Raw genomic sequence first — 14,430 nt, 5'->3', positions numbered from 1 at the left:
GCCTTATTCCAAGAGATGTGTGACTAACTAGCTCAACGTTCATCTCTATTATTCTTCCTCTTCACTTCTTAGAGCCTTTCTACGTGTCAACCACATCTACTAGACCCTCAACAATTGTGCCAGTGGATTTCCTTCTTCACCTGCCGGGCTCGTTTGCTTTCGCGCTGCATCCAGAAGAATGTGGCAGATGAATTGATGGTCCTCTCGGAATGATATCACCTTCCCGGGGCAATGGAAGGAAGGCAATGAAGATTTTACGCTCAGAGGTACGGAGACAGATTCGCCTGTTGAACTTTTTTTTTTTTTTTTTTGGGGGGGGGGGGGGGGGGCATTGATGGTAGTTCCTTGTACCTACAAAGTCGACGCGAGTGCGAGAAGGGCACTTCATGACTGTAGGGGGCGTTGGCTGCCGTACGATGGTAAGTTGTCGCACATAAGCCATGACGCCATTGCACAGCACCAAGTGCTGTAATCAAATAAAAAATGCAGCCAACTATTGTGATGTGTGATGAACAGTCTACCGGGATGCAAGGCACTTTAAATGTGCGGAGGCCATACACTGCTCCGTGTAGGGATCTATAATAGCCTGCTTCAGGACAATCGGAAAGACAGGATCCACTACGGTGTTCTTTCGAGTACGAGTGCGTAGGATCAGAGCACGGATGATTCCACTTCGTCTTCTTCCGAAGGGGCTAGAAGCTCGACAATGTAGGCCAGTTTCTTGCTGTGTACCCAGCTGTACGAGTTGTCGAACTCCAGGATGTCTGAAAAATGAGAAGACAGCGCATTCTTATTAGTCTGGTAATCGGTGCTCAAGAATGAAGAGGTAACAGAAAAATAATGACGCTTCACAGCTTCTTGCACAGGATTTAGCCACGTGGCCGCACTTATGAGTCTATCCACCGAAATGATGTGCATGCTGATTAAGAGGTGCAAGTTTAAAGGAAGTACATTTCAACTGCCTCATTCAGGTTTGTACACCTAAGCCGGGCTGCAAGGGAAAGCATTTGGTTACCGAAGAAGGGCCGGGCACCTTCCTCGTAAAGCTCGAACGGGAGGAAAACACTGAGGCGAACCAGAGGCGAACATACACACTAAATGAACTTTCGTGGGTCTACTCCTGGTGTCTAATGCTGCACTGCCACTGGATCAGCTCATGTGGCAACAGTCACTCAATTAGTCAAAATTGTTCATTGAGCAAAATGCGAAAGGCTGACGCCTATGGTAGGTGCCCCTATTCGAGGGCCACTGTAGATGATGCTGCCGGTCTATCCCCGTCAATCATCTAGCTTGTGCTGCAGGCTCGAGCTGGACAGCAACTCCTCTCACTGTTGCTTTGCCGGTTTTTAATTATGGAAGTTTGTTGTGTTAATAGCTCCATATCGTGTGGCGTTGCTTAACGATAGCAAGATAAGGGCACCTACGTGTGTGATGAGTGAGTTACAGTGAGCATAATATGTTAAGGTTTGGGTGAATGTTGGTCCAGAGCATTCTGTAGGCCGTCCCCCATTCTTTACTTAGTTTCAAATTTGTGGGTCTTACAATCTTAGAATTAGAATAGAATCTTAGAATTCCACTCTAGGACGGTATCACATTTGTGAAGCTATAGGCACGTGATAGATTCCCCGATAGCATACCTTCGAGGTATCCTATCCACAACCTCATATCTATGTTGGTCATTGTGGCTTGATGGCCAAACTAGAGAGTGCTTTATTTTCCTCTCCGGGGGTTCTATAAATGATTTCCATCGCCTCTTTACAGATTCTGCCTCAATAAAAGCGCCGACAGGCCATCTTAGAATCCGTAATTATATACTATTGGTCAGCAAGGTTAGCTATATTTATGGCTAGAGCGATGACAACTTGCTGTGTAATAATGAATTTTCTTTAAAAATGATAGCACTTTACACGTTATGATGTTTGTTGTGTAGGACTACAGCTACACTGGCAGTTTTTTTCCGGGATATTGTCGCATCTAGATATAGCGTAGATGAGTATTCTTGAGACGTTTATTTAATGTTTAAGCTCTTGTCTCTCTTATAGCCTTGTTTCGAATGGAATCCATGTTACACGTAGGCTGCTTACATGTTCCGGGCTTATCGCAGACCAGGCGCCCCTTCTCGGGTAACATGCAGCACGAGGCCACTCTCTGTGTCTCGATCAGGTACTCGCCGATCGCGTTGTCGCCTGCGAAAGGCGACTCGTAGCGCACTCCGAAGGCCAGGTCACCCGAGGCCGTCTGGAAGCTCCAGCTGAGCTGCTCTCCACTGCGTTCCACCCGCACGGGAAGCTCCCACTGGCTTCGGCGTTCGATGTGCCTCAACGTGGCGCCGGTCTCACGAGAGAGCCTCCGCTTGGCCAGCTCCTCGCGGAACGAGAGCGGCACCTCCCCGCCGGGACAGATCTGCGGCAACAAACAAAAACCAATGAAGAGAAAACAGCAGTAGGTTAGGCCTCTGGCTAGTCCCCTAGAGCTGCCGCTTTAACCAAACCGTATTAACATGTTCGCGTAGCCATTAGGTAACCTAAGACTTGGGATCCAAGTGTCTGAAGTTCGATTCCCAGGGGTTAAGATAGTAAGTGCGCCTGTATGCTGGCCTGTTCAGTGCCGATGGCTTTCAATTAAGGAGTTTTGATCAAATCTTCAAATGAAATAACTTTGTAACACCAAACATTGCTCAACACTCATTAACCACTGTTTTAAAGATATATATATATATATATATATATATATATATATATATATATATATATATATATATATATATATATATATATATATATATAAGGTTACCAGAAGGCCTGCTGTGTGCGGAATAGAAGCAGGCATCTTTCGCTGCTCGCATGCGTTTCTTGTTTGTTTTTTTTTTTGCATTCTCTACACAAAAATATAAAAAAGCAACACATAGAAGTCATGAGTTATAAAATTTTTGCTGTTTCCTTGATTTTTTTCTTATCCCCCATATAAAACTCCAAAGAAGCAACATATGAATCAAGAATTATATATTTTTTGCTGTAATTGATGTTTTTCGTAGAAACAACTCATGAAGAGCATCCAAAGAACGTGTCTCAAAACTGTAATGGCACATGTTTCAATTTCTTCGATAAGTTTTCTCATTAAGGTCTTCATGAGGACAAATAAAAATTGTCTTTACGGTACTGCAAAGAGAGCACTTTAAATGTAAATAAGCTTTTATATTAAAAAAAAAAAACAAAACCAAAAGTGAAATACAAATGGCACCTTAATCGACCGATTTCGCAAGTAAAATGTGTACATTATTACCGATTTCTGGCCGAGGTACCCAAAGGCTCTAGACAACGCTTTGCAGATGACTGCTTTGATGTAACCACCTTTTACTTTCCTGTAATAGATGTTCATTCCTTCTATCTTTCCAGAGACTATACTCGATCGACATTCGCTACAAATCAGTGACAAACTGTCTCTTTTTGTAAAGATGTCATTAGTTTAAGTCGACTGGGGTGGGATTTTTGTATCCCATTTTTATTCCGATAAATTCATAACTTGTCTCCAAGAAAACGTCCAGACAACGAGAAAGAGCAGGGAATCAAGTTCTACTAAAAAACTATAATTCTGTGATGTTCAATTTGGCACGTATATGCTTTAATAAACTCAGTTTAGGGTGAAACGTGAATATTCGACATCAGAGAAAGATATCCGTTGAAGGCACATATTGTAGAAGAATTTTAGTCCCACTAGAACACAGAACATATTAGGAGGGGCAAAGCCGGAACAAAATTCAGCCTCCTTGATTCTCGGCTGTCTACCATAAGGAAGCAGTCTCTGCGCCCGCCAGTGCTCCGACCCATTTTGAGTTTCCTGTTGCGTACCAGATGCAAGCACCGCGGGTCTCCGTTGGGCCCCACCATGCTTCCTCCCCAGTGCTGGGGCACGCCGTCAGGGTCCAGCCGCTCGAAGATGCTTTTCCTCCACTCTTCTGCGTGATCAGAAATGGCGTACGTTAGTACATGTGCGACAAATGGTATCATCGGAGCTTGTAGATGTCGGGATTAGGTGTAAGGCAAAAAAAAAAAAAAAAACAACTGTCAGATTCACTCGCGTGCCCGCGATCGAGTCTCTCGCAGGACATATGAGGCTGTTTTAGCTTGCTGACTTTTATGGTGAAATTGCATATCACACTGAACCACCTTTTTTTATGAATTCATGTGCAACCGTGACGGCACACAGATAGAAGAAATACAAAAGTGATTCATATAAGCTATGCCCCAATATGCCCCGCAAAGTGTGTTACTGAAATGCCTTTGTCACATGCTCGTCGGTAGTAGTCTGTGCGCAACACCTGTGAAAATCTGTGCACCATTGTTGAAGTGGATGCTTACAATTGTGGAGTTCGTATGCTTCTAATGCAATTTAAGCCTGTAGGCAAGCGATTGGCTACTGCCTGAAAGCTGAAATGTTTTCAGTGGCCAGCACGTGAACGCATGACCTTCCAGCTTTTACAAGCGGCGCTGACATAGACACCGTGCGAAGGGTCCTCCATATGATTATCTCTTTATAAACCAAGCTATAGGTTTTGAAGTAACCTCGTGGACGACTATCTGAAACTTCCTTCCCACTTCTGTATGATATCTTTACAAAGGGACATAGGAAATGATTGGTTTTGTTTGGTTTGTGGAGTTTAACGTCTCAAAGCAACTCAGGCTATGAGAGACGCCGTAGTGGAGGACTCCGGAAATTTCGACCACCTGGGGTTCGTTAACGTGCACTGACATCGCACAGCATACGGGCGCCTTGCTTTTCGCCTCCATCGAAAAGCTGCCGCCGAGGCCGGGATTCGATGCCGCGTCCTTGGGAACAGTAGTCGAGCGCCGTAACCACTGCGCCACCCCGGCGGAGTATGACAGAGGAGATGAGAAAAACTGGGAATAGAATAAGGGCACGTGATCAGATATTTAATAAGAAGATTGAGAGCAGTGCAGAACCTACACTGAAGACATGCGAAACCTTGAGAACTGTGCTGCTGTGACAGTGCACATACGTTCTTATTAATTTTTGTATCTAAATTTTTATTTAATATTTATTACCTTCTTATTTAATGTTTTTGTTTATTTCCCTCAACGCTCTCCAGCTTTCTTACGCAAGACAAGGTGAATTAGACACGTTCGCGAGAAGTCGGCGCAGTGTAGTGGTCATAGTGCACTCGGCCGGGACACGGAATGATGGTCGTTCGATTCCTGGAGTGGAAACGTTTTTTTTTTCCTAGTGCCAGTTCATGGTGACAAGCTTTGGCGACGCGCACGGCTGACACGCCCTGATGACACGCACTGATGGCACTCTCCGCTGACACCCCTCATGACCTAACAAATGCTTTCGCATAAAAAATGTGTTAGTAATACAATGTTATTTCCGTTATGTCTGAGTTCCGCTGGCTTGCGAGAGATGCATATGCTGAGGGTACCAAATCCCGTTCTTCCAGTCATCTCTCGAAAAAAAAAAATATTGCAATCAACTGCACCCACGTTTTGGCCTGCATGTATTGCGTGACGAACCCCTGGAGACCCAAACCCGCTTCGATTCACATTCAAAATCCAGTTCACCTAGCCAAAAAGCCTCAAGGAAAGAAAACGGGCGCAGCTCCATGCCGCTGTCACTATACCGTCGACAGCAGTGAACAAAGTTGCCCTTGGAACGCCATGAAGGATTGCCGAAGACAAGACTGAGAGTCTACACCAGAATTATGTCCGTTTATGTAACGGCTTTTCTTTTTTTGCAATGTTAAAAGCGTGCTTACTTTCAAAAATTGGGCAACCTGTCGCACTTGTGAACTAGGGTTCATGTTCACCTTACTGGCTATAAATAATGGGGCAACATTCGAATTGACTGTGGGATTTGGAGAGGTGCGGAAACTCAGGTAATGTAATAAGTACTCTAAGTGGCATACTGAACTCGCGCTAGCAACCTAGCGCGACGTTCAAAGGCCTTCAAGATCTCGATAGAGCTCTGAGCTGATGATTCTGAGGTCATGATGCATGGTAGAAAGCGACTTACACAGGGCGTGAGCTAGAAGCGTCAAAAACCAGGGGCTGCGTACCCGTCGTCAAAGCATTCATATAGACATCCAGCTCGGTGGAAGAAGACAGCCACATATACCCCCGGCTGCCATCCAGAGCGAACCAAGCATCATCGTTTTCACGGACTCTCAATCGGCATGCCATGATTAACATCCTGACGCGTATAAACGACGGCACATCGTCTCCTGACGACACTCCAAGACGAACTCCATGTAGTCAAACTAGCATGAACATCTGTGAAGATCCCGGCCCTGGAAATTAGCGAGCCCGTGATGTAGCCCGAGCTAGTACCCTTTGAAAGCCATAAGAAAGAACATTGGTGACAGGGATGTACATCTCCTATCCACTGACTGAACAGGTTGAAGACACCGCGCTACCGGTTAGAGCGAAGAAATCCCCTTCCCTCTCTATTTTCACTACCACAAGTAGTTGACCACAGAGGGCTGGCATCTGTGGGAGGCCGGACTATTCGGTTCTATCCTGTGGAACTAGTGGCAGGTGATTAACTGAGCTGCAAGCCGCAGGCCTCTCCAGCTGAGATGCGACGAATTTCAAAATTCTTTTCCTTTTGGCAAAATTTATTATTGCTAATCGGGAGTGAACGGCTATGTTTATTAGGAATTCCTATGCAACGCAACGTACTTTGGAGATGGTTATTCATAGAGCTATTTGTGCAAAAACTTCATTTCAAGGATTTATATGTGAAGAAAGACACAGCGGTAGTCACTCCAGTTCAGCTCACCTACACCGTAGATGGCTATCTTTTCCACCGTTCGTTGAGAGAAGAATGGAGAGATTATCTTCCACAGGAGTGGGAAGAAGCGAGGAGCTGTCAGGAGAGAAAAAACATCATTATAAAAAGCATGCTGCAGGTTCTTGGGGAGCAACAGAGTATATAAGTTCCCGAAGGATGTTGAGATCAGCCAAAGTAGTATCTGTCCTACAACCTTCTACTACTGCACCCGGCAGTAAGAAGAAAAGAAAGACTGGGAGTATCCCATGACACACAAAAACAACAATAACAATAATAAATGACAAGGCTAGTTAAGTCCTAATATCAAAGGACCTTTTTATATCAATCCCAAAGGTCTAAGCCTCTGGAGATTAAGGAAGAATTTCTTCATCTGTGGGGACCTTTGCAAAATACCGTCAGTGCCAAACAGATCCAGTTCCAAGGAACATCTTTCTACCTCTGACCTTTTGACCAACCTCACAAGAATTACAATTATCTATGTGCGTGTGCATAGCACGGGAAACAATAACATAGTTTTCGTACCAGTTTTTATCACAGTACCTTTGAGTGGATCAGAGTTAGTATGAGCGACTTTAGGGCGAGAACAGTGGGCACGGGCGAACAACTCAAAACACTATGGTACGGTGGGCAGCAATGACTCAAAGGGCGTAAACTTACCGTTGATGACGTACGCCTTCTCCAAGATCTCAGGGTAGTTTTCCTCATAGATCTTGATCAAGCCCGTCAGAAGATTGATGACTGCGAATGAGGTAGAGGCAGCGTACACCTGTATACGTTTCCCGGAGGTTGTCTTGAATCGCGCGTCAGTACAGCGAGACAAAAAGAACAGTGTCTAGGGACCTACCACTTTCTTTTGTAAAAAGCCTATCGAGCTTAAATGTGCTGTGAAAATATATAGAGTACTCGACGAGCAGTTGGCGATAACGCTTAGGTGCATGATTTTAACGCTTTAGGATTACGACGGACATTACCGAGAAGGGCTTAAATGGCACTGGCGTGTGAAGCTTGAGCGGAGGGGATGCAAATTGAAGAGAATAAATATGCCTCTTTAATTTCAGAGAATAGGGGCAAAAGGAAATTTTGGACAGAAAGAGGCGGAAAAGGGAAGAAAAGGGGCGAGAGGGTAACTATGGTTTTCAAACTGCCCATGAGCAGTGGGAGCAAAGAAGGAACGCCCTTTGCAAAGTTATAGTTGGAAGAGGTCTGATAAAGGGATAGGGGTTACTGCTTGTCAAACAACGTTTAGTAGACTGAATTGGGCCACCTGCTCGCTTGGCCTGAAGCCGCTAGTGGCAGCGGCTGCTGCAGCATATGGCGGAAACACTAATGCAAACGCAATCTGAGCCCCATGAATGGCGTTATCTTATGGTAATAGTTTTGATAGCACTATATAGAGTGACTATATCACCATTTGATGGGTGGCTTTCTAGACATTGTAGTCGGGCCTTTCTAAACCATAGAACATTCGGGCATTATTGCAAATGGCTGCTTGCTAACTACTAGTGCTGTGTGTTAGCGATTTTCAAGAAACAGGCAAAATGCTGCAGCGGAGCCAAGAGATGACAAGAAAGGTTTGGCGCGTGCGCCACGTTATTCTATCTGTCGCGCGACGAGTTTAGCACGTTTTCTTATTCTTTTTTAGAGCGCAGCTCCTTGGCGTCCGTTCCCGAGTTTCGCGGCGTCGGCGTTGTCCCTCGTAACCAGCTCCACTTTCACTCCCACCTTCCTTCCTTTCCTTACTGCATGATTCAGGTGTCCACAGAAGCAAGTGTGACAGATACTGCGCTTTACCATTCCTGTGAACCAGTTATGGAAGGCACGCTTCAGAGCTCAAGTGGAAGACCTAACCACACATGGTACATATAATGCGAGCGCCCACACCGAACTGCAGGGTAACATGTATAGTAACCGAGAATTCTGCTGTGCGATGTCAGCGCACGTAGATCCCCAGGTGGTCGTAATAACTCCGTAGCCCTCCACTACGGCTCCTCTTTCTCTCTTTCCACTTTCACTCCCACCTTCCTCCCTTCCCTTACGGCGCGGTTGCGGTGTCCACAGAAAACAAGTGAGACAGTTACCGCGCCTTTCCCTTCCTATAAATCAATCAGTTAAATCAATCACACACTTACAGAGACAAGCATCATATTTTAATGTAGTTTGCGTATATACAGCCAGTTTGATAGTCCTTATCTCTAGCCGATCATCCCTTAGCTTTCGAAGAAGGCCTGGCCCGGATCTAGCCCACCCTAATTTTCCTTTAAAACATAGTGCTAGGAGTTCGATGCGATACTTGCTAACTTTGGCTACAGCGTTTTTAAGTCAGTTTAAGATATTTGCGAAGGTTCTTTCTTTTCGTCCGCAGCTTGTGGCATGAGTCTTTTCGCCGCGCAACGTTTCTGTGGACCCACGCGCTGCCTCCCGCAACCTACCGAAAACTTAATTAATCTCTTCATTTCTCCGACCACAAAGCTTCCCTTCATGACAGTCAAGAACTGTTAGTGGAGTGCTTCTTGATTTCTCGAGGGAGCGGGCACATACATTTTCTGAGCTCACACAGCAAGCACGCCTTGCCCGTCGACTCTACCCCCCTCCCCACTCCCAGCTGTCTCACTCCCAACAAATCCTCTGGAGGCGTCTTCAAACCCGAACGCTTCTCACCCCTCAACGCCTATCCTACTACCACCCGTTTCCCCTGAGTGCACTCTCTGTGGAGAGTTGCACGCCACCTTGGACCACATTCTTTTCGGCTGCCCTGCCGATCCTCCCCCGCAAGGACAGCCCGCCATCGGATCATGGGAGGAATGGGAGGCCCTCCTTACGTCGCAGGACCTGGACATACAACTTTGCTGTGTGGACCGGGGTGCCAGTGCCATGGCCCTACGTGACCTGGACACATGCGCGTGATGTGAGGGCCGTGCGGTGGCCCTGGGCCCTTGAAGGGTCCAAACTCGCTCGTTTAATAAAGTTTTTCCTCCTCCTCTTCCTCCTAGAAGGAATATGTGCGAAAAATAAAATAGTTGTCTTTAATAGTACATACATATCTTGCTCAAAATCTTTGCCTGAATCTATCAAAAAAGGTGAAACAGCTGATGAACTGCGCTCAAATTTCGCATTAGGAAGTAACGTAATCGTCGGCAAATGTTTTTCGCAGAAATTTGCTGTTAAAACAAACATGTGTATTACCAGCTTTATTATATGGCTGTTTGCAGGATAACGAGGTAGAAGTATAGCGGCATGCTCCCTGAGTGAGTCCTTTACTACCCGACGACTGGGAACTCAAGATGAAGAGTATGAACGCCCACATGGGACGTTTCCGGGACTATGGCGGCACATCTGGTTTTGGGAACAGTGACTTCATTCCTTGAAAAAACAGTTAGGCCTGGCTATAGCAGCCTATGCAGATACGAGGCGCTATTTATGGAAGGCCATCGCTGTGCGCTCAAGGCTAGGCACTTTTAGAACCCACAGAAGTTTTCCACACGACACTCACTTTATACCATGCTCTATAATGGGGTATATTGTATGATGGGGCTCTACTATTTACTTATGCACTGAGACCGGACGGGTGACATAAATATGTTACTCAAATTTTATCTAATTCTCATTTTCTTGCTTTTTACTCCAACATGACCTTACATTCACTTCCGTCAATCATTTCGACGAATGAACGCTGAAGATCAAGTTGAATCAGACGAGGTAATGGTAACATGGGGACCTTATATTCATTATTCAAGCCTCAAGGTCACTCTTTTCAAATTATGTTGATATCACAGGGCGCTGAGAATTGGCCCGAGAAAACAGTGCGCAAGAAAAAAAGGCAACCTTATTATTTGGACTTACCACCTGTTGACACGATTATTAATATTTATATTTAGACGTGGTTGATAAGTGATACCATTTGCAATGCAAAAGCACGTCAAGTTAAACTCAAACTAAAGTGATTGCAAATTTCCGCATGATTTTTCAGCACAACTAGCATGCCACCCGCTGGACTTGGATTACCCGTACTGGCAAACACGAGAAACTGCGACCTATATAGCTCTAACTTACCTCTCCTCCAAGAGCCTACGTCAGAGCCTACGTCTTCGAGGTCATTGATTTGAAATTTTGTGCAAAGCAGCCGCCCACCACCCTTCTCCCAGCATTTTGCGACGCATTTTCAAATGCAAGACATTTTCTTCCACCTAGTACCATGTTTATTACTTCCCATCCTAGAGGAAAACCACCATTAATATACCGCTGATTCGAGGGTGTCAGCATCGACGAATAAAGGTTTGGGTCACAAGAGATTGCTACTATCAATACGTCCGATTTTCTTATGACGTTTTAAATATGCATGATTTTACGCAGGCTCAGCAGAATAGCTGACCCTTGCGTCCTAACTCCTCTGTTAGCGCCGCCTTTATTAGGTAGAGCGATGGCATGGATGATAGGAGCTTCTCTTATGCAAAGGGGTGAGGACATAGTCGTACAGTGGTGCAGTGGTATAGTTGCATCTAAAGAGATCCTTGTTGGATCCCTGAAGGTGCCGCTCCAGGCTGTGAGAACTGCTAGTGCGAGGAAAGTCAGTGCAAGCGCTAAGTCTGCAATCAGTAGCCTTTAGTAGTTGTAACTGCCTATGCGCCTTGCGCACGCGAGGACAAAGTAGCGATTATAACTCCAGGGGCATATATTTCAAGAGTTTGGCGTGCGCAAGCACACCGAGTTTCGTTAAATGACAGGTAGTCACGCAAGGAAATCATTTGCGGTATTCATTTACTAAGTTCATGATAATAGCTTTGCCAAGGTAAATTTGGCGCATGCTCGATAGGCACCCAGTTGTGCCCAGGTTGTACTTTAAGCGTTGTACTGGGCGCGCTAAAATACAAAAATTGCTGCCGTCATCCTCACAAGGCTACATTCTAAACCATTAGACACGTCTGGGTGATAAAATGTCTTCCCTATAACACAGTCCTTCAATACTACTTTATGCCTTTTGCTTATCTCTACGTAGCCTTTGCTAGTGCGTGCAACACGTGTCTTCACTATCAATATCCCCATTGTTCTTCTGCCTCTATGTTCTTTTTTCTTCTTTTTTTTAATATGTGCTTTCACATGGTCTAGTGATATTCTGCTGTTTTCGAGACATTTTTGCGAAAATTGTGACAATTTATTCTTTCACTTCTTTGAACGTTGTATTGTTTGCTGAGCTTTTTTCAATGCAGCATTCTTTTTACGCACATTTATGTCGTTTATGTACGGGCGATCCCAGTTCACTGCCTGAATACTGGATCTCCTCCTGAATCCCTATGTACTATGTTAGCCAGGAAAAATAAACTCTTCTCTTTATATAAGTTTAACTCTAAAAGCTGCCCCCTTTATCACCATATATGTTAGAAATCCTTCTTGATAGAATAAAAAATTCTAGATTTCTTATCGTGTGTGCAGGTGCAAGGCGAGAACAATGAGACAGCATTTTCTTGCGCAAGATAGTGCACAGAAAGCTACTCGAGGAGCAATTCATGTGCTTTGTGCACTGGGCCTGCCATTTGCCCGCCTGTCTCATTTTACCCGCACTGTGTACATGGGGCAACGTAAAGTACGCACAGAATAAGAACTAAATGTTATTCGGTAATCATTATAAAACCTCTTCCCCTTCGTCATGAACATCAGAGGACTATGCTACCAAGCGTTGATACCGTAATAAGGCCTGCTTTTACAGAGACAATCGCCTACAATACTCTTCGCTTTTAAGTGTGCTTTCATTGATGTGTGCTCAGCTGTGCACTTTAACTAGTAATTACAGAGCTATTTCCAGTCCAAGCAAATAATTTGTAGAGTAATATAGACTCAGGCCTGAAAAGCGCTGTTCTGGCATGGTCCTTCATAGTGCTATTCATTTCAGCGTGAATAACTGCTGTTTTCATGCTCTATATCTGTTGCTAGCACCAAGCGGCTGACGCAGTGACCTCTGGCGGCTCTTCTCTCTCACTAGCGTGGTAACATTCATGTACATTGCAGAAATGCTAGGATTTATTTTTGTGATAAAACTCAGAGAGGGAAGCCTGGATGGGCTAGCGAACGACTCAGGCAACGAAGTAGTTCTGCATGGCGATCCTCAGCAGAAAAGTGCGTGGTGCCGCCTCAGTGAGGGGTATATTGCATAAAAATTGCCATGTCTCAGTTAAACGGAGGAAATACTCGGCCGGACGCTAGTTCGAGCACTGCGCGACCCGGGAATCACGATTGGGACCGCGGTGCTTATCGGCCTCCACTTATCCTTTCGTCTTTTTTCTTTTGGCGAATAGTATAAACAAATAAATGTCTCCAGCATAGTTTATCATGGACCAATGGTGAATATCCTAATGAGGCCTTGCATATAGTGCTTAAGCCAATCGCAAAAAGCGAGAAAAGGAATAAAGAATAAAAAAGTATTCTTTATTATGGAGTGTACCTGATATCAATATTCACTGCGTCATGTGTCAAATTGTTATTTGGCAGCAATCTCTTCGTTATCGTCAAGCTTATCAACTGTGCATTGGGATTTGAGGGAAGATATATTGCGCGTCATTTTTACACTTATTACTGGCATTTCACTGCCTCTTGCATTCTGCAACCTCTGTAGAATGGTATGTGAAAGGAAGAACAATTGACTCGTTTTAGTAACAGTCTTAGCTTATTAAATACAAGATACTCGCTGACAATCGAGTTTCCTTATCGTCGTCGTCATCGTCGTCAGGTGAATCCGCTGATGAAGCAGCAATGACTCAATCAATAGTGATGGAGAGTGTAAAATGTCAGTAAAAAAAGGGACTTTGACGACAAATGGTCGCAAGAGATCCACGACATATTGAAACAAAACAAGGTCTCCTCCAGAATCTTCACCTCAGGGACCCGCAATAATCAGTACGTAAATACACGCAGATTCATCAACGCTTAAGTTTTATACACACCGAATTTCAGTTTTGCACTCGCTAGCAGTCGAGTTCAGCTCGAGAATATTTGGCCTTACCTACAAAAGCACGACGAACGTCCGTAGGGCAATGCAACAGCAATCACTGCAGCCACTTCCTCAGTTATTTCTTTCTTCCGACCGTGAATTTTTCTAAATGATTAGTTGACTGATTAACGATTTGCTGGGTATTTGGCGGGTAATCCGCCTCCTAACATAGAACTAAGCGTACACTATACCATATTTAGTCTGCTCTCATGTACTCTGGATTCTCGCTTTTACCTGGTGCTAAGTCAGGGTGGCAAGGTTTTTGATTCTACCAATCCCAGTTAATACAAAACCAGTGCTAGATGCGCCTTGTGAACAGAAATGCTGAGGACGGGCCAGCCTACCTTGCCAGGAGTACAGCTGACGGAGCGAGAAGTGCTCCAAGTCGGCGATCAAGAAGAATGTCTCTATCACCCTGTTCAGCTGCGAATACACAACACAAGAAACCGGTTAGGGGAAGAATGATGATATACAATGGAGTTGAAAAGTTATCTGCTTTTCGCTGTAACAAAGATATTGTTACGATGAAATAGCAAAGGGGTGTTTATTTACAGTGATATGGCAGTGGGATAAGGTGAAGCCTACTAGCCCCAGGCACCAACGCTTCGTCTTCCTCTTCTGCCTCACCATCACCATCCCTCATCGTC

General features: G+C 44.9%; 1 protein-coding gene across 1 annotated transcript in view; it reads right to left on the bottom strand.

Moving 5' to 3' along the window:
• Positions 1 to 331: 331 nt before the first annotated feature.
• The window catches only part of LOC146207772 (SEC14-like protein 3), a 62,623-nt gene continuing 48,524 nt past the window's right edge, over positions 332 to 14,430 (bottom strand). The window contains exons 7-12 of the mRNA XM_084587162.1: positions 14,128 to 14,206; positions 7,462 to 7,542; positions 6,793 to 6,879; positions 3,849 to 3,955; positions 2,085 to 2,403; positions 332 to 764 (exon numbers count right to left, since the gene is read on the bottom strand). Coding sequence (XP_084443288.1) covers positions 652 to 764; positions 2,085 to 2,403; positions 3,849 to 3,955; positions 6,793 to 6,879; positions 7,462 to 7,542; positions 14,128 to 14,206 — 786 coding nt within the window. The 3' untranslated portion in view covers positions 332 to 651. The remainder of the gene's footprint in view (positions 765 to 2,084; positions 2,404 to 3,848; positions 3,956 to 6,792; positions 6,880 to 7,461; positions 7,543 to 14,127; positions 14,207 to 14,430) is intronic.

The sequence above is a fragment of the Amblyomma maculatum genome, chromosome 1 (genome assembly GCF_055883805.1).
Source record: "Amblyomma maculatum isolate TAMU_Amacu chromosome 1, ASM5588380v1, whole genome shotgun sequence".
Classification (NCBI taxonomy): domain Eukaryota; kingdom Metazoa; phylum Arthropoda; class Arachnida; order Ixodida; family Ixodidae; genus Amblyomma; species Amblyomma maculatum.
Note: the sequence above shows the minus strand (reverse complement) of the source record. Positions and strands in the feature narration are given on the sequence as shown.